At 41.0% G+C, this 25685-nt stretch overlaps 1 protein-coding gene across 1 annotated transcript; it reads left to right on the top strand.

The window, feature by feature from the left end:
- Nucleotides 1-1093: 1093 nt before the first annotated feature.
- LOC311059880 (kelch-like protein 25) lies at nt 1094-24124 on the top strand. Its single transcript, XM_084077980.1, has 13 exons — nt 1094-1313; nt 5011-5115; nt 5499-5693; nt 5820-5954; nt 6042-6233; nt 11806-11949; nt 12972-13131; nt 13689-13826; nt 15517-15648; nt 16160-16348; nt 16566-16706; nt 22220-22382; nt 22476-24124. The coding sequence occupies exons 2-13, from the start codon at nt 5044-5046 to the stop codon at nt 22774-22776; spliced, it is 1962 nt and encodes a 653-aa protein (XP_083934106.1). The 5' UTR covers nt 1094-1313; nt 5011-5043; the 3' UTR covers nt 22777-24124.
- The last annotated feature ends 1561 nt before the right edge of the window (nt 24125-25685 follow it).

The following is a 25685-nucleotide window of genomic DNA, read 5'->3' as shown; positions in this document are numbered from 1 at the left end:
ATAAACAGAAAATGCATTTACAGGTCAGGATACCAATTTTATCCAATCAGGATAGAGAACTCAGTCAGGATACAGATTAAACAAGTGAAATTGGAAGTGAGGACACAAAGAAATGAGCAGACAATATTGGAACGTGAACACTCTAAAAATGAAGCTGATAAATGGGCACTCTCTCCTGATTGGCTGAAATGTTGTCACCTACCTGAAAATGTATATTCTGTTTATCAAAGAGCTTGAGAGACCTCTGTTACTGAACAAACGCTCTATAGCAATGATTACTATAAGAATATTGTGCTTCAACCTTTTAACAAAAAACATTTTTTTAAACCATAAATACTTACCCTATGAACAAAGACAAATTACTTACACCCTAAAGTCTGGAGATTCCAGTTGACGTTGGATGCCACTTTCAGTTGACACATCAGTGTAAAGTGATTCAGTCTGTGCTGCTGATGCAGGATCTCTATTTTTCACCATGGAACGTTTAGAAAAAGTCGTTGGTCAGTCGGTGCAGTGGTCACCAGTCTCACCACTAGTCTGCATAAAAAGTTGCCAATAATGAAGTTACGCAGACCTTTTTTTCTGACCAAAAGCCGTGACGAGACTGTGACACCAGCCAACTGACCAATGGTGGGTGTGGCCTGGGGGGGTCGATTCACGTTGCAGGATAAAGATCCGGTCTGGATCAGACACGGAAACGGAAACGTTGCTTTCGTGGGCGTGCTTGCAAGCCACCGGATACAGAAGGCGGGCCCTTGACCAGATCCTACTGGCGTGGGCGTGGCCTGCTGGACAACTCGCGCGGTACCAAAACCAGTGTTGCCAAGTCCGCTTATTATAAGCAACTTTGGCCTTGTTTTTTCCTGTTAAGTAAGGGGCTTGTTTCTTAAGTGTACTTGCTTGTTTGGGCTTGCGTTGCAATGTTTGAATTGTTTTTTAAACCAGTGGTTCTCAAATATTTTCATGAAAGTGTTATGTGCCAGGAAGCATTTGTGTTTGTTATATGCTAGGCCTGGCTCCTTTAAGGGGGTGGGGCTGGGGAGTGAAACGTGATGACGTTGACGCAATGTTGTCGTGCCCGGTGCGGTAGTGATACAGTGAGTAGCGGGAGAAAAAAAAAGATATAAGAAGTAAGAACAGAAAAAGATAACAAAGAGAGAAGCATCTTCGTTCCAAAAGTATTGCTGTATGTTCCTGCTGATCGTCTACCAAGACGTTATATGGCCGGACTATAATGCTATAAAGCAAGCTTGCACGTTAAACGAGCCACGTTTCCACACGGTCCCACGGTTCGGAGCTACAGAGGGAAATAGGTAACATGTTGTTTGTATTGGCTTCTATGAATTGAGTACAAAGGATCCCGATGGAAACAAGCCATAGGCTTTCTTTGGTTTCAAATCCTCTTAGCAGACCTTGTATCGAACTGTATACTTTCCTGTGCTTTTTTTCTTTAACAAACTACTAATAAAGTATTCAATCGGAATGTTTAAAACATATATTCCAAATATTCCACATTTTTATTTCAAGAGTTTTTGAAAATAGCAGATCTACAAGCTCACAACGCGTTGCGAGCTTGTAGATCGGCTATTTTCAAATAGCCACACTCATCTGACATAACTAAGTTGCTTATTTTGGACTTGCCTTCCTAGAGACCCATGCTTGCTTGTTTGTTTCACTCAATATATGGCAACATTGACCAAAAAAACTGTTGCAGAAGCTAGTGTTTTCAGTGTTTACATTCGGCTGGAAACCACCACAACTTGTTTTGTTATCCATTTGTACACTCTCAGAGTTATGGGGGTCGTGGAAATTGAAAAATCTCTGAAACTCTGTTCTGTAGAAATTCTATGTTACAAGTAAAAGTCCAAAATTCTAAATTTACTTGATTAAAAGTATTGACATCAAAATGTACCTAAAGTACTAAAATGTTTGAAAATAGCAGATCTACAAGCTCACAACACGTGTTGATCGGCTATTTTCAAATAGTCTCGGTGTAAAATAGGGCTAAAGTGGTTAATGTATGTTTGTTTTATAATATAATCATTAATATCTGCAACTAGTAACTAAAGTTTTCAAATCGTAGTGGAGTAAAAGTCAATATTTGCCTCTGAGATGTATAGTGGAGTAAAAGTAATGAGTATAGACAATTGGAAATACCTAAAAATTGTACTTAAGTACAGTACTTGAGTAAATGCACTTATAAGTGTAAAGTAACTATAGTTACTTTACACCATAGCCCCTACGGAACCGGAGCTACATAGCGGAGGGAGAGGTTCCGTAGGGGCTATTTACACCACTGAAAAAACATAATTATTTTGCTACTCAACGTAACAAATGCAGTTTTGTGTTGTTGAAAGACTACTCTCCACGGTGGGAAACGTCTCAGGACCTTTTTTCTGTATAATACACTTTTTGGGCAGTAAATATTAAAGAATATGACCGCCAGACGGAAATTACAGATCTGGTCAATCAATGGTTATTTGTATTGACCAGATCTGTAGAGGGCGCAGTGGAGTAAATAACAATAATTTCCATCTGGCAGACGTATTTTATGTTATGCTCAAATTTGAAAACTGGGCACTAGGAAGAGTGGACACTTATAGGTGCACTCCTGTGAGATTGAATACTTTATTAGCAATGATGCTAGAAGAAAGAAATGTTTCAGTGGTTGCTCCATTCATGCTCATTCTTTCTTTGTATTTGCATTCACGAATGCTGCGATCAAACCTACCTGCTAATTGCCACCTATTACCACCTGGCATTGAATAACTATATCTCCTGTGAATGATTATCATCATTATAAAGGTGTGCTTTCTATTGTTTTGTGTGGAAGGAACAATTCGTACAACGAAGGTGGCTCATTTGCTATTGCTTGGTCTATTGTTCACCCTGCATACAGTAATGGCTCTAGTACTGTCTGATTAAGAAATCCACTCCATAAAATGTGTGGGAGGGAAAATAGCAAATATTCAAGCTCACAACAATCTACAAGCTCACAACGCCTGCATAAAGACAGCATTTCCACTGTTTTGTCTACTTCTATCAGACTGTCAGCTATCAATATGTCTGTGTGACCACATGACCTCATTGTTGTGTTGTGTTTGGGGGTTTAAACAACAGTGGGCTAAATATAACTTGCCAACAACAAAACGGCATGCTATGTGAAGTTAACACTTCTGGGCACAAATCCTAATTCAGGTGCCCAGTCCTAATTCAGGTGCCCAGTGTTCCTGGTGCCCATATTTCCCCAGTTCCCACTCTTCTCCACCCCAAAGTGCCTTCTCTTCTAGGTGCCCACATTTCCCTAGTGCCCTCTCTTCCTAGTTCCCAGTTATCCCGGTGCCCACCTTTCCTGGTGCCCAGTCTTCCCCAAACTAAGAAAGTTTTGAGTAGTGGTAATTAACACCTTGCAGATTATGAAAAATATAATTTTCTACCTACAATTTGCCCAGAGTCCGGAGATAGTTGTGCTGCTCTAGGATCACAAGTAAGTCGGGAGGGGGGGCTCAGCCTTCATCAGGGGGGCTTTAGCTCTGGTCCATAGCGTTAGGAGCTCCTATGGACCAGAGTTAGGGGGGCTTGAGACCCTGCTAGCCCTCGGACTCCCTGGCACCGCCCATAGGTTTACATTGTTTCTATCATTTATATGTGTGTTGTGAGCGCTATAGTTTATTGGATTGAGGCTGATATAAGAATGGTGTAAGAGAAGCCAAATAAATTAAGTAAAGTAAAGGATTAAAGGAAGAAAAAGTGAGTTGTGATTTGCCTGGAGGGAGTGATAGATATGATGTGGAAGGAAGGAACAGTGGACCAAAGACACATAGGGATGTTGACAATTAATCTAAATTATAATCGATTACAATCAGGCTTTTGGAGAGAAAAGAGACAGACTCCATAGAGTACTGCAGAGGGGAGGTGTGTGTGTGTGTGTGTGTGTGTGTGTGTGTGTGTGTGTGTGTGTGTGTGTCCAGCTGATGCTCGTTGACGCTCGTTAATGTTATATACATCAAGGCAATCATGTTTCTGCACTCATTTTTGGTTTCGGACAAGAATTTTCCTTTTTGTCCTATTCACCTGTTTCCTAGGCTGTGTGGGCATCACTTCCTGTCGATTTGATCCAATGAATTCCAATGAAACTGGTCAGATGACAAATAATATCTAATGAAATCGACAGGAAGTGATGCCCACACAGCCTAGGAAACGGGTGAATAAAACGCATCAATTATCAATTAATTCATTAATTAATCGATAATTTGCATCCCTAAAGACAAAGGAAGACCAGAGTTTGATATTAGACCAACACTCAACCTCTGATTGAATCCATTTCCTCCTCATTCATTATTTGATGCTGCTTAGATACCAGCACATTTATGTAGCACTTTGAGATTAGTTTCAAATGTAAAGTGCAATATAAATAAAACTAATAATAATAATTGTTATTATTGAATTCATAATAATAATAATATTATATACAATTACATAGTAAGCATAGCAGTGCCTACTAGTCATTCACATAAAGGGGAAAATATTCCTAATACTCAAACTGCTCCAGTGGCCGTAGAGACTGGCTGTACTGGGAAGCTCTCTGTTACAAATGCCTCTCAACTGGGCAGCTCCCAGTTGTGAATGCTTGTTAACTGAACGGTGTGTAGCCAGGAGTCAGACATTGCTGAAAAAAAATACTTGATATGCTCATCAAATCTCCCCTGATTAAATAAAGCTTCAGTGTATCAACATAATAAGCTAACAAGTCAAGAAGCTGTTTCTTTGCATTTTAAACGTGATGAGAGTAACCTCGTACCTTCATCACATCTGACCACAATAAGTCATTTCACAATGCTCAGCCTGAATTCAATTAAATGACTAATCGACAGGCAAAAAAAAAAAGACTTAAGAAAGGTGAATTATGTTAATTCCATCAAGGTTCCATGTCTACCCTCTCAGAATTAAACAGTGAGAATTTGACTGTGTAACCACATGTAACAGTAATGTTGTGTGTTCTCTCTGCAGACGCGACCCACTCCACCACACCTCACCCCAGCCATGGCTGACAACATCCTGGATGCTGCCTGCCAGAGAGAATCACCACAGGCTGCCAAGAGAACGAGACTGGCTGTGAGTGTGTGTGTGTGTGTGTGTGTGTGTGTGTGTGTGTGTGTGTGTGTGTTTGTGTGTGCGCGTGTGTGTGTGTGTGTGTGTGTGTGTGTGTGTGTGTGTGTGTGTGTGTGTGTGTGTGTGTGTGTGTGTGTGTGTGTGTGTGTGTGTGTGTGTGTGTGTGTGTGTGTGTGTGTGTGTGTGTGTGTGTGTGTGTGTGTGTGTGTGTGCGTGCGTGCGTGCGTGTGTGTGCGCGTGCGCACATGCGTTCAAACAGCTGTTGGTGAACTGCATTGTTTGCAAACTGTTGTGACACATGAAGCACCGCAACATTATTCACAGATGAGTAGTTGTTTATCTGTCTGACTATAAATCTCCCGCTGGATGTTGTCGTTGCACTTCAGGAGGACAGCACCAGTCTATCTCTATCCTCACTGAAGACTGAGAAGTTTGAGAAACCCCACCATCCCTACAATGTGTTAAAGGGTCTAAACAGGCTGCGGCTCAACAGTGTCTTGTGTGATGTGATACTGCGCTCTGAGGGACAGGAGTTCCCCTGCCATCGTTCTGTACTGGCCTCCTTTAGCTCTTACTTCGAGGTAAATACACACCTCTATTGACCTGCTGTTGTTAACAGAATTACTTTTCAATTTTGCTTTGGCTTTCATGTCAACCGATCATCATGCTGTATCCAATTAGTTAATTATGTTTTCCAACCTGCACAGGCCATGTTTACATCTGGCATGAAGGAGTCCACACAGGAAAGGGTGACCTTGAGTGGAGTGGAACCTCAGATTATTGGTTTGTTGGTGAACTATGCCTACACTTCAAAGGTGTCCATCTCCACTGCAAATATGCAGGTAATGTATTATCATCATAAACCTTATTCATTGTTTATCATACATAACAGCAATACTTAATAAAGACATTTTGTTCATCTGGTATAGACCCTGCTAGCAGCATCAGACTTGTTGGAGTTCACGTTTGTTCGAGGGGCCTGCTGTGACTACATGATGCGTCACATAGATGTAAATAACTGTGTAGAGATTTACTGCTGTGCTGACGACCACTCCTGTGAAATGCTGAAGAAACGCAGCATGGATTACATTCTGGAAAACTTCAGTGTTATCTATCGGCAGGTCAGTGATTGAGAGATCATACATTAACCAAGTTGTTTGTCTGTTGTTGGCTTTTTCTCCTATTACTTAAAAAAAAAAAAACATTATTACTATTACTCAACCTGTCACTGACCCAGGCGTATTTTGAAACATTTAATCATTAGATGTACTGTATATTAATAAGCTACAGTTACATGTCCATTTCACCAAACAAACTAGAAAATGTGCTCCTCGGAGCACAGGTCTCCGCCAGGTCAGATAGGTTATTGTGGCCTCCTGGTGGCGCGGTGCTATTTCTTTTTAGGCCTTTCAATCGGACACTGCATTCATGATTTGAGGCATTTTGTTCCAAAAATGTGTTTGGATAAGTTACACCTGCTGGTGGCGCTATAACAGGCCAATGTGAAAAGGGTGGCATTTCCTCCTCTGCCTAGTGGGAATGTGCTTGCAAAATTTCACGGAAATTGCACGCTGTGTTCATGTTTTGAGGCATTTTGTTTAAAACGGACCTCTACTGCAAATGATAGGATGGAATATGAAAAGTCGGACAGATCTGTGTTGATCACATGGCTATAGAGATACTGTGTGCCGATTTGCGTGACAGCATCTGTAGGAGTAATATCAGAAGATTTGTTTTGCACAAATCGGCCTTCTGGTGGCGCTCTAAAAGGCAGATGTGTAAAATGCAGGGCAAAGGCTTTTCCTTGACCTCTACGGAGTGTGCATGCAAAGTTTTGCGCAGATCGGTGCAGTTATAGATAAAAACGTGAAACGGCCTGTTATAGACCGGTGGGATTTCTGAAATATGTGATTGTTAGAGGCATTTGGGGGTAAAAGTCGGGAACCAGGCCATTTTACATAATTCAAGGGTGCTGAATCAGAAAAACACGGTTCCCAAGCAAAATTCTTAGTGCTTAACCTCCTAATTTGCATATCAAAATGGCTGCCGATTTTGAAGTATTTCTTAAACAACTCTATAACAAAGCAAGCAAATCTGACAAATAAAGTGTATATATTTATGTTCTGAGGGTCATACAATGTGTGGAAGATATTTGTAATGTAATAAATGTAAATAAATATGCAAATTAGAGGCCACTATTACATAAAATGATGTACCGTAGTACTCAAACGGTGCAAAAGGTGCATCCCCTTATTTTGTTCCTAATTATCTGTATTTTTGCCATCCTTAGGACATCTAAAATACATACTTTTTCCCCATGCTAAATGTTTAGTTTTTGACCTTCTAATCTGCATATCTGAATGGCTGCCAAATTGGCAAATTCGCACCTTTATCTTCAATAACTCTGTGGCCACTGGCCAGGCAAGCAAAATTGACAAATGAAGTGTCTATATACATTTTCTACAATGTGAGTAAATAATTTGTAAGTAATATAATATGATAATATAATATAATAATCAGCCTACTCCGAAATATGCAAAATAGCGGCCCCCATAACAGATAACGGTTTAGTACTCTAAAGATACTGTATTGGCCATTGTTGAACGAAAGTCTAGACACTAGACCACATTCATACAAGGAGGTTGATCATCACTCCGTTGCTGACATGCACACATGGCTGTGCATCGTAACCCAGATTTCCGGCATTTGCAACGACGTGTTGTGCATTGCTTATGGCATGCACATGAAATCATTTCTATATGCTATACTAGCATGGAACAGGTTGGACTAGGCTAGAGTAGGTTGTACTAGGTTGTACTAGACTCTAATACTCTCTATTAGGCTTTACTAGTCCCTTGTCAGCCCTGTAGATACTCAGACCATAGGGACTAACCACTGTGTACACAGGCCATAGCTTGTGTGTGCACGAGCAATAGTTTTGCATGAACCTTTGTAGACCATAGTACAGATCTGCCTTGTACAGCCTAATATAGCCTAGTACAGCCTAGCAAAGCCTACTAGAGATTAAAAAATCACACCCTGTGTGAAGGTAGCGGCGCCTTTGATACATTTTGTCATTGATATGTGTTTATAATGTGTTTATAGCCATGTGTCGCGTGAAGCTTGACCAATCACTTTGTTGACGCACCTGACCAATCAGAACGTTGACGCACACGGACAAAGTCAGGTATAGAGCGGCTAGAGCCGCTAAAAAGCCTATTAGAGACCAGTAGAGTCTAGTACTGTACAGCCTAGTACATCCAAGACTAGTCCAGCCTTTTGGGAGAACAGACTAGGGGAGGGTGGTATAGGCTATACTAGCATGGAACAGGCCGGACTAGGCTAGACTAGGTTGTAATAGGCTGTACTAGACTCTAATAGGCTCTATTAGGCTGTACTAGGCTCTTGTCCGCCCTGTAGATCCTCAACCCATAGGGACTAACCACTGTGTACACGGGCAATAGCTTGTGTGTGCACAAGAAATAGTTTTGCATGAACATTTGTAGGCCAAAGTAAAGTACTGCCTTCTATAGCCTAATAGAGCCCAGTAAAGCCTAGCAACGGCTGCTAGAGCTGAAAGCAGACCATTAGAGCCCAGTAGAGTCTAGTATAGTACAACCTAGTACACCCATGACTAGTCCAGCCTTTTGGGAGAACAGAATGGGGGAGGGGGTACAAGGCTATGCTAGGACTGATAAGGCTGGACTAGGATAGATTAGGCTGTACTAGGATGTACTAGACTATACTAGGCTCTATTAGGCTGTGCTAGGCTCTTGTCAGCCCTGTAGATCCTCAACCCATAGGGACTAACCACTGTGTACACGGGCAATAGCTTGTGTGTGCACGAGCAATAGTTTTGCATGAACCTTTGTAGACCATAGTACAGATCTGCCTTGCACAGCCTAATAGAGCCTAGTACAGCCTAGCACAGCCTACTAGAGCTTAAAACAGCCTATTATAGACCAGTAGAGTCTAGTATAGTACAACCTAGTACACCCATGACTAGTCCAGCCTTTTGGGAGAACAGAATAGGGGAGGGGGTACAAGGCTATGCTAGGACTGATAAGGCTGGACTAGGATAGATTAGGCTGTACTAGGATGTACTAGACTATACTAGGCTCTATTAGGCTGTGCTAGGCTCTTGTCAGCCCTGTAGATACTCAGACCATTGGGACTAACCACTGTGAACACGGGCAATAGCTTGTGTGTGCACGATCAATAGTTTTGCATGAACCTTTGTAGACCATAGTACAGATCTGCCTTGTACAGCCTAATATAGCATTGTACAGACCAGCACAGCCTACTGGAATTTAAAACAGTCTATTAGAGACCAGTAGAGACTACAACATCAAAGCCTAGTACACCCAGGTCTAGCCTAGTCCAGCCTTTTGATGGAACAGACTAGGGGACGGCGATATAGGCTATACTAGCATGGAACAGACTGGACTAGTTAAGACTAGGTTGTACTAGGCTCTATTAGGTTGAACTAGGCTGTGCTAGTCCCTTGTCAGCCCTGTAGATACTCAGACCATTGGGATTAACCACTGTGTACACGGGCAATAGTTTGTGTGTGCACCACCAATAGTTTTGCATGAACATTTGTAGGCCAAAGTAAAGTACTGCCTTCTATAGCCTAATAAAGCCAAGTACAGCCTAGCAAAGCCTGCTAGAGCTGAAAACAGACTATTAGAGCCCAGCAGAGTCTAGTACAGTAAAACCTAGTACACCCAGGTCTAGCCTAGTCCTAGGACTAGGCAGTAATAGGCTGGACTAGGCTGTACTAGGCAGGGCCCATCGGGGGTGGGGGGGGGGACACAAGCCTGTATGGCAATCAACTGAAAAGTTAGGCTACATAGCTTAAACAATTTCAGCCTTTCCCTGTTGGCCGTCTAAGCGCATCTAGGAAGTTTCATAGGTTTTCGATGCTGGGAATTGGAGTTATGGCTGTTTAAAGCCCAGCCAATAGGAACACAGAGGGGCGGGGCTTAATACATTTCAGCTAGTCCCTGTTGGCCGTCTAAGTGTAACTATAGCCATCCCCATCCCACTCTATATAGTTGTGTTGAAAGTAGTTTGTGTTCAGTTATCAGTACCAGTTCTGTGGCTCTAACTCATTCTGGGGGTGAGTTATACATGGGGGCAATTTATTTTTTGGTCATCAGGGGCCAAATGTACCAGGATTTTTCCATGATCTAAATATGTATTTTAGATGTCTTAAGGATGGTAAAAATACAGATAAGTAGAAATAAAATAAAATAAGGGGGATGCGGATGAATCACTTTAAGTACGAAACCGTTTTCTGTAATAGTGGCCTCTAATTTGCATATTTATTTACATTATTTACATTTATTTACATATATTACATTATAAATACCTTCCACACATTGTCTGACCCTCAGAATATAAATATATACACTTTATTTGTCAGATTTGATTGCTTTGTTATAGAGTTATTTAAGAAATACTTAAAAATCGGCAGCCATTTTGATATGCAAATTAGGAGGTTAAGCACTAAGAATTTTGCTTGGGAACCGTGTTTTTCTGATTCAGCACCCTTGAATTATGTAAAATGGCCTGGTTCCCAACTTTTACCCCCAAATGCCTCTAACCTCCTTATAGAAGGCCTTTTTTCTGAAATCCCTCCTGTCTATTATAGCACCACCATGAGGCTGATTTAAAAATGTTCAAGTGTCATTTCCAGGGGTGCACATAACTGGTGCGCAGGTGCGACCGTGCACATGTGCACCCAAAATAAATAATGCGCGACACATCAGACGTCGCAAGGTGCTTTTGCATACCAACAGCTGGGACAGGAAAAAGCTTTTATTTTTTAGCAGAACTAAAAAATAAAAGCCTGGAGATCGAGGCTAGGAATTTACTTCCTGAAGCCACACTCACACAATCACGCTAAAGCACGTGTCGGCCCCATGTACAGCCATTAGGCGCAGGGGAGGAGGGGACGCATGCTGCACGTGATTGTGTGAGTGTTGCCTCGTATCGCCTCGCATTGCCTCGCTGCGTGCACGCAGCCAGCAGCGGCTGTTAGAGGCACTCGTCACTGATGATGAACGCACCGTAATGGTGCAAAATATGCCGTGAACGTCCCAATCTGGCGGATAAAAGCAGCGCAGCACAGGGCACCAACCTTGGGGGTTCACCTAACGGTGTGAGAAAAAAAAAATTGGAAGCAGAACGCCCTTTTTTTCTCGCGCAGAAATCACAGAAATCCAATCGAATCCTGCAAACTTTGGAAGCCAATTTTAGCCAATCAAGATGGAATATGGAATAGATACAGATACGTGTTGATCACATGACTGGAGATTTACAGATTTGCGTGAGGTTTGGACAAAACCTCTAGGAGTGATATCCAAAAATGTGTTTCGCACAAATCAGCCTCCTGGTGGCGCTATAACAGGCCAATCTGAACGAATTGGGGTAGAGGTTTGGCTTTGGCATCCAGGGAGTGTGTGTGTGCACAGTTTCACAGCGGCCGGGCCAACAGTGCCGGAGATTAGCTGTTCACAGACACACGGACGGACAGGGTGCAAATACTCTCACCATGCCTTTCGGCCTGCCGGAGACAACAATCTATCACCAGTGATCACTTCAGAGGAGAAAACATTACTTCATTAGGAAGTATGGGAACATTCTACATCTATCATCTAATGTACTGTATTTCTTTCCTACCAATAGGAAGAATTCCTCTCTCTCTCTGTGGAAAGAGTGACGGAGATTCTTGCCAGTGACCATCTCAATGTGCCCAAGGAGGACATGGTGTTTGATGCTGCCATGCTGTGGTTAGACAAGTGTCCTACCCACAGGCAGAGCTTTGAAAAGGTCAGTCCTTTCTTGTCTCTCATGTCTCTTCCTATAGATGTCTCCTATACATGCTTGGCATCTATATATCGTTGCTGTCGGGCACAAACCAGACTCCATTTTGACGCGTTTGCATTTTTTTCCACAAATCAGTGCTATTGAACACCCTTTACGTCTGTGTGTTGTTAAAACAAAATTGAACCAATGAAAAGTATTAAAAAGCGCTTCTGACAAAACCATTGGATCCTCAAACTTTCTGCTAAACTCCATCAAAGGGGGGTGGAGTTAACTGTTTTTGCTGACTCAAGTTACCACCTCCTTTTGACCTTCAACCTCATTGTGAGCTTGGAGGTCCATTCAGCTGTTCTTATAACAGGTCTACTGCCAAAGGGGAGAATTCTCCCCTTTTCAGTCAATGGTGTTAACCGCCAAAGAGGAGAATTCTCACACTTTTTGTTTGTTTGTTTTTTTATTTCTAAAATTTTTCGTTGTTCACAACGAATTAGGAGTTATAATTATTATTTTTTTAAACCCATTCACTTCAATGTTCAAAAATAAACTGAAACATAATTCATATTTTTCTATAAAAATGATTTAAAAAAATTCTGGCAGTGGGTGAGTACATTATGAATAAACTCTGGCAATCAATGTGATTTATCAATGATGAACAAAACCTCCTAACTCCACCTTTTTGTTTTGTTTTTGTCATTTCCTGAAAAATTAAGATTTTGGAGTTAGCTGGTTTCTGCCCGACAGCAGAGATATGGTGTTTGTTGGTAATATGCATGATAAATATGTTGTTCGCCCAATATCCAGTTGGACCAGTAAATAATGAGTGTTCTGTGTGTAGTAGGTAGCTGATATATAGCACTTTTATCTTAGCGCTAGGTATACTCTTGGTTGCTTGTTTTTGCAGGAAATGCACTTAGGACTTCTGGTGATTAGTAGTTTCGTTCCTTACCTATGTTGAATGCACTTATTGTAAGTCGCTTTGGATAAAAGCGTCTGCTAAATGACTGTAATGTAATGTAATGTTCTTTAAGGTGTTGGAGCAAATCCGTCTGCCTCTCATCAGTCCCTCCTACCTCCACACTGTGGTTGAGTGTCTGGATGTGGTGAAAGAAAACCAGGGCTGCCAGAGGTTCATCTCTGAGGCCAAGGAGCGGCCCTACAGTAACACAGCACGCCCACGCAGGACAGCAGGTACCCTGCTGAACACATGTTGACACTGATGATGGTGCATTCCTCCATATCTGCCAATAAAAATCTGACGTTTGCTATTATTTCCCCTCGGGGATGAATTAAGTACCTACCTACCTACTCAGGGTTCATAATGGTTATTATTTCATTATTAACATTTTACAATTCAATTTTAATAACATTTTTGTACTTTTTATAGATGTCAAAATGCACACCAATTTATCTTGGATTAATTCAGTGACTGATAATTTGGGTTATAACATTTCACTAATATATAGACTACTGTGACTACCAGGGCTCATGTATGTGCCTGGTGCTGCGTTTATCTTCTATTTCTTTGTTTTAAGCCCTATATATGTTGTCGTATGACAAATAGCAAAGATAGCAGATCTACAAGCTCACAATGTGTTGCATTGTGAGCTTGTAGATTTGCTATCTTTTCTATTTTGGATTTTCTTATTTTGATGTTGGTAGTTAAAAGGTGACACGCAGACACTCAACATCGATCCAAAAGTCATAAGCATGCATGAATGAATTAAATAATGTGTTTGAACTTTTAGTGATCGTGACGGTGGGAAGAGATACCTGTTTCAAGCGTTTTTTCGCCAAAGTTGAGAGCTTTGATCTCCTGACCAAGCAGTGGAGGACTCTGGGGCATCTGCCCGGCAGAGTAGACTATCAGGCTGCGGTTGCGTCAGGTGAGGATTACCATCACAGTCAATCAATTTAGGACGTTTAATCGATCCTACTCTTTTTGGCCTCTGAAACTATCTGTAGTAACGTTGAGCTGGAAAGGCAATTGGAATTCTTGAAGGGCACAATAGGCTCTATGCCTAGCAGCCATATTGCTTCCTTCTTTTAATTTCAAGGACCCCCATAACTCTGAGAGTGTACACATGGAACCAAATGGACCATTTGGTTCCATTTGTACACTCCCAGAGTTACACACCCGTAAGGGGCCATTTGGAACCCCCTCAAGGAACCATGAGGGTACCTGTCCACACTTCAAGAACCACTGGTGTAGCAGAGTGTTTCCAGTGAGCCAACATGCACAATATCAGCACCCTGACTCTGTTTGACCAATGGAACAGAGCCTTCATTAGTATCATTGGTAACACCTGTGAAGGAAGTAAGAAAGGCCCTATTTCTTTCTAATATGGGTGCTATGCATAGAGCCGATTTAAGCATTTAGCAGGTGTTTTTATCCAGAGCTATTTGCAACGGTGAAATCAGAGTAAATGTCATGAAGTAAAGTCAACAAAAGTAATTAAAAGCAACTTGGATGCCAGGTAAACATCAAATATAAAACACAAGCTATCTAAATCATATTCTTAAAACGTTTTGGCAAGCAAAAACTATTCTAAAACAAAAGTTTGCAGCAAAGTATAGCCAAAATAATCGGCGTAGTATAGCTACAGTATATCATTTACCAAAAAGGGGATAAGAAGGGATACATGGAGAGAGCAGTGCTTGGGGGTATTATTGTGATGGTTAATTTATCAAGCCATTAAACTAGAATCACTTTTTAAAGGTGCGGTAGGTAGTAATTAGCAACAGTGATCATACGTTGGCTAGTGTTGCTGCATTTATGAATAGTACTGTCATTCAGTACTCTCTGAATGTAAAAAAAAAACATGCGAAAGTGCTTAGCTCAGTTTTAAAAGGCTCCATACATTTGGTGGAAGCTGGCTTTACATCCATCGTAAATATAGTAAGACGTAGTGTTGCACAGAATCCCAGACCACTAAAGCCAGTTATGAGCTTATGAGTTAAAAGGTTTGAGCCTAAATCAAGCCTCAGATATACTCATTCCAACTAACTTCTCTCTGGCTTATAAAGCACTTTCACCTGCAATACCACATTGTCCTGTTTGGCACGGGGCGCTATTGAGCCAGTTTGTATGCATGTTATCTCCTGGTTCTGTGTGGAAAAAGTAAAAAAAAAAAATAAGAAAAATATTTCTTTTTTAAAAAAGTTTTTTTTTTTTTTTTTTTTTTGGTTGGAACTGAAAAACGTGATAGTGACATAAATTTGGTGACATCACCAAATTTACCAAATCAGTTTGGCCTGTTTTTAGACCAATTTACAGAAAACCCCAGATTTGCTGAGACCAAAAACACACAAAAAAGAAGAAAAAGTTCAAATTCATGGTGTAGTCCCTTATACTGCAGCTAGTGGTGAGGCTGGTATATAGCCCACCTGGCAGCTTATGTCACAACTACTTTGGTGAATTTCTATTAATTTCTTGGCTTGATAAGTGAAACATCACACTAATAAAGAGATGAAGAAAATACGACTACTCAAGTTGTGTATGCATATTACAATCTTTATTTATGTAACAATCAAGGCATAACTCATTTCTTTCATTCTGCTCTTCTTCCACCATAGGCTCTATTCTGTATTTGGCTGATTGTGATTGTTCACGTGCTCCAGCTCCACCTATGAAGATGTGGCGCTATGATGTTCACCAGAACTCCTGGTTGAAGATGGCTCCCATGAATGTGGCACGCCATTTCTTCAGTAAGATTGTCAAACTGTGACATTTATTTACCACATTAACCCTGCTGTCCCTGTTTTGATCGCATATATATATATATATATACATATATACACACACACACACACACACACACACACACACACACACACACACACACACACACACACACACACACACACACACACACACTAGCTCTATTCACTATGCTCTGGAAGGCTTTCTATTGTTAATTGATTATATAAATGTCCCTGCATTGGTGGAGTGGTGTGCTCAAGCAACAGTAAAGTAGTACTACTTCCACTCCTGACATCACATGAGTATAGGAAATGTTGTGGTCTCTTCAAACATGATTTCCAAAATATATAACATTTATTGTTTATGAGAATGTGTAATTATTGCACAGCATCATATTAGTTGAACTACAATTTGAAATTCAAGTTGAATGAGAGGCTGCATCGTACATGGCCAAGTTATTCACTTCTAAAAGTCAGGGTTATTTAAATTATTTTTTCCCTACACAACCCAACATAGGCCTGGTGATGCTGGATGGATATGTGTTTGCAGTAGGTGGCCGGGGGAGTGAGGAGAGTGAAGACTCAATGGAACGCTACGACCCCAACACCAACACCTGGAAGCTCATGGAGTCTGTCGGCGTGGCAGCCTATCGTGATGATTATAGCTGTCATGTGGTGGCACTAGATGGACTGCTCTATTTTTTCGGTATGAAACAGATTTATGCGCCTGCAGGTTCAGCCTGCTGTTTTTTTTTTTTTTTTTTGTAATGTATGTCAAGCATAATGGTTAACTGAAAATGTCCAAAGACTGTCCAAAGAAAACAGTTGACATTACAGTGTGTGTGTGTGTGTGTGTGTGTGTGTGTGTGTGTGTGTGTGTGTGTGTGTGTGTGTGTGTGTGTGTGTGTCCTCCTGGAACCTAGGTGGCTCTACAACACATGGGAAGCCAAACCCAACCCAGAAGTACAACCCTGAAACATCTGTATGGACAGAAGTGGCTTCTATGCAGATTCCACCTGAACGACCGGCCGTCTGTACTCTGAATGGAAAGATCTACGTTACAGGTATCACATCTGTTGTTAAAGGCTCTTAGTCAGTGGTGGGAGAAGTACTCAACTTTTACACTTGAGTAAATGTAGCAATACAGAATATAGATGCGTTTTAACAGATACTCAGTTAAAAGCAAAAGCATTCCAAATTTTACTCGAATAAAAGTACTGGCAAAATAATTAGCTTGCAGTACCAAACATAAATCAAATGTGCAGAATGGCCCACTTCACAGTTGTATTATTGGATTGTAATAAGTTAATGTGTTAATCACATTAATGTTGCGTCTGGTAAAGTTGTTTGTGTGCTGCTGAATAGATTAACCAATACATTATTTGAAAGCTGAATTATGTTTGTATTAATAATCTGTATTCTTCGGCCACTTTATCAGGCACGCTTATCCAACTGCATGTTAACACAAATTGCTAATCAGCCAATTACAAGGCAGCAACTCAATGCCTTTTAGGCATGCACACATGGTCAAGACGATTTGCTGCAGTTCAAACAGAGCATCAGAATGTGGAGGAAATCTCGTTTAAGTGACATGGTTGATGGTGCAACACTGGCTAGTCTCTGTATTTCAGAAAGTGCTGATCTACTAGTATTTCGGTGCACAACCATCTCTAAGGTTTACAGAGAATAATGCCTTGTTGATGCCAGAGGTCAGATAAGAATTCGAGCTGATAGAAAGGCAACAGTAACTCGACCACTTGTTACAACTTACAACCAAGGTATACAGAAGAGCATATCTGATGAACAACACGTCAAACCTTGAGGCAGATGGCCTACAGCAGCTGAAAACCACACAGCGTGCCACTCCTGTCAGCTAAGAACAGGAAACTGAGGCTACAATAGGCTCTATGCACAGCAGCCATATTAGAAAGAAATTGGGCTTCTTCTTACTTCCTTCACAGGTGTTACCAATGATACTAATGAAGGCTTTGTTCCATCTGGTCAAACGGAGTCAGGTTGCTGGTACACACTGTAGGACTTTTAAAGTGGTCGGGGATTCATCTGATCGTTGAGCATTACACACTGCAGGAGTTGATTTCTTGAAATCGGCTGTCATATGTCGTTGTGGTTTTCACACTATAGATCAGTGGTTCTCAACCTGTGGTACGCGTACCACCGGTGGTACTTGAGCCCCCCCCTGGTGGTACGCGGAAGAATCTTCCCAAAAATGAAAAAAAGTGGGGGGGAAATGAAAAAAAAAAAAAAAAAATTATATATATGAAAACATAATAAAACTATCGAAATACTACTTTGAATGGAAATAACATTACCATAATATCACTCAAATTTAATTTAAAAAAGGTTTTGTTGAACACTTTGTCAGTGTGGGAACAGCGCATTTCCTGGCTGTTACTTTGAATGCGCCGGTACTGGTAGCCACGATCAAAACAAACACGGTGAAGGGCAGGGGTGAAAGTGGGCCGGCACGGTCCGGAACGGCGTTCCGGTAAAAGATTCGGTGGCGGAACGCCGTTCCGTTAAGAAAAAGTCAAACGGGACGACGGGACACTCTCACAGATCCGTGATTTCCCCCCACTGTTTGTCTGACTTTTTTTTTTCTCCCCCGTTCCGCATAAACACTGCTTTCGCGTGAAGTTAAGTAGTTTCAACTAGGCTACCTGGGTACTTCTACTTCCAGTAGTATGATTTCAAAATAAAACGTGTGTTGAATTGTAACATTACAAGGATAGAGTTTTAAAAAACCTCTTATTCTGAAATGCACATCGTTTTGAAAGGAAACCAGATTTATTTTCTGGAGGCCACTTGACAGCTTTCTGCTCACGGAACACAGCTCCACTTGACTAACGTGCATCGTCAAAATGTCAATAACACGGACGTGGGTCATGGGACATTATGGAATATAAAGACTTTGTGGCAAAAGTTCATATTTACAACCATGATCTCTGAAACCAAGACAATGTGGGGCTATGGAACAAAAGTGTGTTTTCTTTCATCTTTTCAGAAGGTGAGTAATTCATCTTATCTAATGCTGACAGTGGTGGAAAGTAACTAAGTACATGTACTCAAATACTGTACTTGAGTATAATTTTAAGGTAATTTTACTTGACTGGAGTATTTCCAATTTGCAATATTTTTATTTCTATTCCAATACATCTCAGAGGCAAATATTATACTTTTACTCCACCTCAATTATTTGAAAACTTTAGTTACTACTAGTAACTTTGTGGATTTTAATTATTATGACAAAACATACATAAACCGCTTCAGCCCCATTTAAACTTTGGCTTTTTGAAAATGTACTTGGTATTGTACAGTATGGTCAAGTTGGACATGAGTTAATAGCGTCACAATCATTTTTAACCACTTAGCTTTGGCTATTCAAAAATAGCAGGCACCGCGCTATGAGCTTGTAGATCTGCTATTTTTGGAAAAACCATGAAAAAGTGTTGCATATCTTTGAATATATATATATTTTTTAAGCGAAAATGAACTGATATCTTTGCTTCTGGGGGTCCCTGGCACAAAACATTTTCAAATGGGGGTCCACGGCCGAATGTTTATCAATTTAGGGGTCCTTGGCATGATAAAGGTTGAAAACCACTGCCCTAAATCCATCCTAAACCCGGCCAAAAAGCATCAATAACCGCTAATAACCGCCCAAAAAAATCGCGCGCGCTGCGCGCGCGCAAAATATCGCACGCGCGCTTCGCGCGCGCACGATGCCAAACGTGCACGTTTGGCGGTAATGGTACTTGGAATGACAGATAAAATCTGAGGTGGTACTTGTTGTAAAAAGGTTGAGAACCACTGCTATAGATTGATCCCCAACCAGGGATTACATACTGTAGGATAGTTCACTAGCTATCCAGGGTCAGACCCAATACATACATTGGTTTTCATTCCAAGTCATTTTAAACGACCCGTGATGCGTCTCTCTCTTTCTTTCTCTCTCTCTCTCTCTCGTCAAGTAGGCTACACAGCATGCAGTGTTGCCATGTCCGCTTATTATAAACGACGTTGGTATTGTTTTTCTGTAAAGTCGCTTGAAAGTTTAGTTGCTTATTTGGCCTTGTTTCCTAATGTTGTTTGAACCAGTTGTTCTCAAACATTCTCATGGCAAGGACCCCCAAATTAATATTTGCCCGCAGACCTCCCCCTTCTGAAAATAATATGTTGTGCCATAGACCCCCATACAAGATCTGTGGATTTAGAAAATATTCGACAATTTTCAATTTTTTTCAAGATGTTCTAATTTGAAAATAGCCTATCTACAACGTGACCTGGTAGATCGGCTATTTTCAAAAAAGTGCTCATGTGGCCTGTCGCTTTTGTTGAGCTTGTTTTCATAGATCTGGTTGCTTATTTCTCTGGCAAAATCTGGCAACAACAACAAAAATAGGCACGGGTTCCCGAGTGACAGACACGCTGCTCTCACACACACATATTACGCACGCACGCGCGCACACACACACACACACACACACACACACACACACACACACACACACACACACACACACACACACACACACACACACACACACACTACACACAGCTCACGCTCTCTCATTCAGTTTTATAATGTTTAACTTAAAACAGGACAGGACGGTAATATTGCGGGGGAGGGTCTGTTTGTTGCTGTTTGGTCAGGTCCATTGATCCTCTCCTTGCCACGGTGGCTGCTGTAATGTGCTCTCATTGGCTGTGGCGCTGATATGCTCGCAGACTTATCTCAGACCCTTTCACATTGTATGATTTTCAGTCTGGGACACTGAATATCTAACAAGGTAGATATTTGAAAACGGTCGGAAAGCCATCGCAGAGCGGATGATCGCAGAGCCTTTCACACACAGCGAGCATTATCTCGCCGATCAAAGGACGATCTGCGTCAGATCGGGAGGTTTTGACGGCGAGCGCCAAAAAACGACGCGGACAGCATAATCGAATCAAATATCCTGCAGTGTGTACCTGCCTTAAATGGAACAGAGCCTTCATTAGAATCATTGGTAAGACCTGTGATGGAAGTAATATGGCTGCTGTGCTTAAAGCCTATTCACTGAATAGAAGATTGGAAAAATGTCCCCTGGTCTGGTGAGTCTCGATCTCCGCTGTGATGTTCGGATGGTAGGGTCAGAATTTGGCATTTGCAACATGAGAGACTGGATACATCCTGCCTTGAGTCAACGGTTCAGGCCACGTTCAAAGTCACTTTAATCACTTGATTTGAACTGCAGCAGATCATCTTGACCGTGTGTGCATGCCTAAATGTATTTCATCGCTGCCATAGATTGGCTGTTTAGAAATCTGCATTAACGTGCAGCTGGACATGTGTGCCTAATAAAGAGGCCCGGTGAGTGGAAAACTGCAAAGTAACTAGGACCCCCCGTTTAGCAGTCAAATCCGATTTATTTCTCAAATCCGATCTTTTGGCCCGACTGTTCACACTGCATTTGCAAGCGACTAAATCGGATCTGTCACAGATCTGTGTGTTCAGTCCGATTTTTAAACAACGTCAACCTAAAGCCGCCCTGCGTCGACATATCTGCCTTGGTTGCCGTGGTAACGACGTAGGCGTCATGACTTTTAGGACCTTGTGAACCCATTTTCTGCCATACCATGAAATATGTCTTCATATATTGCCTTGTTCCTGTACATTCCTACAAGTTTCGCTTAATGAGGCATCCCCCCAAAGTGCTAGGAGACATTGAATTTCTCCATCTGTACACTGAATGCTGCTCGCCATTTCTTCTGTAAAACTTATGCTGCACTATTGTTTTGTTTTCATTACACCCCTTGCGCTCTTGTAAATCAAAATGATTTATTTCATTTTCAATTCTCGCGCTCTGTAATGACGTCGGTGGTTCTCGGGTCGTGCTTCAAGTGACATTTTGGACAGTTTGATATGCGACTTGGGTGGTTAGAGCAGGTTACTGCGTTCAGACTGAGACGCATCTTTAGAAATCAGATTTGAAACCACCTCTGAATGTGTCTCAAATCTAACCAGGCTAAGCAGGCTGATACTTTAAATCGGATTCCATGTGACCTGTCTCTGTTCAGACTTTGTAAAACAAATCGGATTCTAATCTGGATAATATGGCACAGATCTGATTCAGGCTAGATTCAGACTGGATTTGGCTGCCAGTGTAAACGGGGCCTAGTAAACAGTCAAATAATTGTAAAGGGAAGGTACCCTCACAAAAAACATTCAGTCGTCCTGGTCTCTCTACTGCCTCCCCCTGATCAGCCGGGGCGCCTGATGGAGGGGAAAGGAACTGGTTGGAACAACGTGTTCCTTCCACGCGCTACGTATATATGTATAATTATAATATGTATAATTGTAATGGAGTAAAACGTAAAATATTTGCCTCTGCATTTTTTTATGGAAACATTCAAGTAAAGTACATCCAAATTGTACTAAAGCACTGAATTTGAGTAAATGTATTTAGTTACTTTCAACCAATGATATTAGTTTCAAAATGGGCTCACTTCAACTTCACTTGTTGAGGCACATAATAGTCCTATAACAGTTACTATCCTGTTAATTCTTTATCTATAGGTGGTCGGCATGGTCGCATGGTCCTTGACACGGTGCAGTGCTTCAATCCCAAAACCAACCTGTGGACCACGTGTGCCCCCATGCAAGAGCGACGCTTTGACCCTAGTGTGGTTGAGATGGATGGAAAGATTTACGTTCTTGGAGGGCGGGACGACAGCCTCAGGTAAGACACTACTGCTTTATGAATGCAGCGGAAAAGTGTCTTCTTTTCCACACCAGACAATTCTCTCATGGCTGTTGGTCTCTGTTCATGTAGGTATCTCTCGAGCATCGAGCGCTACTGTGACCAGACGGACACGTGGGAAACCGTGGGACGGATGCCTGGTTATTGCAGTGAGGGTGTTGGCTGTGTGTCTCTCAGGTTGAGGAATGATCATACAGTTGATGATACAAATTATAAACACACTGAAGATGAATATGATGGTGGTTTAGACGGTGCTGATGATGATGATGATGATGATTGTTGTGACGATTATGATTGTTTAGACACCGATGATAATGATTATCGTGAAAATTATCGTGAAGATGATTATGAAGGTCTTTTAGAAGAGTATTAGCCTTTAATGGAGGCGTGTCTTTGTTAGGGGTTTTGATGCTATGCCCACCACAGGGCTCTGGTCAGAGAGCATGAGGTTAAAGGATGACACAGTGTTGGCAGTTTATGGTTTTCATATAAGACAGACTGAAGCCTATACTAAAGTTAAGACTGGGTCCTCAACAAAACTAGTGTGCCTGAAATAAGCTTGCACTAAAAAATAAGGGAAAATAAATGTAGCTATGGGGATTGTGTACAGGTATAGTTTAACTTTTTTGTTAAAAGATTAAAGATATTGTGATGGTAATCATTGCTATGGAGTGTTTGTTCAGTAACAGGAGTCTCCCTATCTCACCAGCTCTTTAATAATAAACAGAAAATACATTTTCAGGTGTATTGCCGATTTCAGCCAATCGGGAGAGATTATCAGCTTCAATTTTAGTGTTCCAGTTCCAGTGCTAATTTATTTGTGTCTTCACTTCCAAATTCACTTGTTTATCCTGTGTGATTTCTTTCTCCTGATTGGACAAAATGCTTATCCCGATATTTTCTGTTTACTAAAGAGCTGTAGAGACCGGGAGACTCCTGTTACTGAACAAACAATAATAACACTCGATAGCAATGATTACTATCAGAATATAGAGCTATTTAACGATGAATTTAACAAAGAAATATCACTTAACCTACACTTGTTTTTTTTATAATTCTCTACTGGCTCTACTTGGTCAATAGATTCTACTAGAATGTGGGGTGTTAAACTTCCCTGTACAACCATCATCTTCAGTGGGTATTTGTGTACTCGGTAGAGGAATTAATATTTTTGCATTAATGAGCCGTGTCTTCCCTGGTACATGTGCTCATAGACTACTGGATGTACACTAAAGTATCAGCCTGCTTAGGTTAACTGCTCTTCATGTTTTACTGTCAATAGATTGTATATTGTTCATTATATACACTGTTGATTGACTGTACATAATCCATTATACGAATGGATCAATGTCAAGAAATCTACTGTATATATTGACTTTGTGAGAACCACACATCCACCTGGACTGTAAGCAAGTTATCACATACTCTATTCAAGAGCACCCAGCTATGTTTGTTCTTTGATGTATAGATATACAGTTTGTTCATATTCTGGTGATAGATTGTTTCTTGTAATTATGCCTACATGTTTTTTAATTGTTTATATACTAAGCTATCCCAGTCAGTCCCAAATACTGAGGGCTAGGTAGTCGACTCTTAAGTCTACTACATTTATTTGGACTTTTATATTTGATATATTTGAATCTCTTGGTTGTAATTGAGTTTCATGCCTGCTGTGCTGCTAAACACCTGAATTCCCCACTGGGATCAATAAAGACTTTTGATGTGTTCCTTTACTATATTATTCATATCCCTGTAGACAGGTTTCTGAAGTGTCCACAGCCCTCCTATGAGACACAGACTGAGTAGAAAAAATTACACAATTGTATCAGGAGCATTAGTGAGGATCTATTTTATGAATATAGGTTGAAAATGGGTTAAGTTGTCCTTTAATGTCATACATGCCTTTTTTTAATGTATTCCCTTACTATTATCGATTCATTGATATCCCTGCCTACATGCAGCCCAGTGGCCAGAACTTAACGAACCTCAGGGCATACTGGGCTACGAGTTGAACCCCTCAGAGTTGAGCCCCACTGAGGACAGTTGAACTGTAACCCATTCACACAACCCAGTCTCAGAGGTGCTGGGGTATTAGGGGTAACCGTCTGTCTCGTCTCCCACCCTAGTGCTCTGGTGTCTCCTAGGGCAGGGCAACTTTGATGATTGAGAGGGCCACTATATTTCAACACTCACTCCAGAGGGCCACTTTGCATATACTGTCGAGCAGACTCCTCTTATCTCTGTATTTAAACTTTTTTTACGCCATTGTCCTCTTATCTCTGTATTTTAACTATTTTCGCCATTCTATGACACACAAAACGCGTTTTGAGCTTGTGGATTGGCTATTTTTGCTACTTTTTAATTTGAATCCAGATTTTGTTGTGCTATTTTTTAAGTAGAATCCTGAAAAGTTAAATGTGAATTTAATTTCAAATGCATTTAGTTATAATTTCAAATGCATTTACGTATATTATACTTATGTTAACTTTATGAACTTAAGTTAAGTACAAATACATTGGACATAAAAAAAGACAACAGAATTGGAATACTAGTCTCTACGCTACTAATAAAGCGGGTCATGTTTGCATGTTTGGAATTGTAACACCTGAAATCAATAATACATCAGTATTCCGATATTAACCAGACCTGCCTGCATTAAAGGACAACTTTGGTTTTTTACAACCAAGGTTTATATTTTAGCTTGTAATTAAAGTAAATAAAAGATGAGTGTTATTTTTTTTTCATTTACTGCTTTCTATAGTTTTAGCAATTTTCACGATATTTTTTACAGTGGGCGGGGGCATTCTGTCCGGTGGCTAAATATGCCTTTTTTACACAATAAAAAAGGTCCTGTGGTCTTTGATGGCCAGATGTGAGTTATTGGGGGCTAGAAACAAGCTTCTGTAAATACTAATAAAGAAAACGCTGGGTTATTGTGTAAAAAAAGACATATTTAACCACCGGACAGAATGCCCCCGCCCACTAGACACACACTGTAAAAATATCGCGAAAATTGCTAAAACTATAGAAAGCAGTAAATTAAAAAAAATGTAACACTCATCTTTTAATTACTTTAATTACAAGCTAAAATATAAACCTTGGTTGTAAAAAAACAAAGTTGTCCTTTAAGTGAAGGCAGGGCCGCCAGTTGCCCATGTATGTCCTAGACCTAGGGAGACACATCATGCTTCCCTGATTGTCATCTACATCAACGAAAGGCTGGTACTGTGCCATTCAGTCCATTTGGGGGACCACCTTGCAGCCCCCCACCAGCTGCACCCA

Source organism: Gymnoscopelus microlampas (genome assembly GCF_963454915.1).
Source record: "Gymnoscopelus microlampas genome assembly, chromosome: 14".
NCBI classification, from domain to species: Eukaryota; Metazoa; Chordata; class Actinopteri; order Myctophiformes; family Myctophidae; genus Gymnoscopelus; species Gymnoscopelus microlampas.
This window is presented reverse-complemented; position numbering and strand designations above follow the sequence as displayed.

Bases quoted from the DNA above. Each gene is read 5' to 3' on its own strand.
- LOC311059880 (XM_084077980.1), top strand. From the start codon at position 5,044: ATGGCTGACAACATCCTGGATGCTGCCTGCCAGAGAGAATCACCACAG. The intron at 6,234-11,805 runs GTCAGTGATTGA...TCCTACCAATAG, and splicing joins TCAGTGTTATCTATCGGCAG to GAAGAATTCCTCTCTCTCTC. The intron at 13,132-13,688 runs GTACCCTGCTGA...TTGAACTTTTAG, and splicing joins ACGCCCACGCAGGACAGCAG to TGATCGTGACGGTGGGAAGA.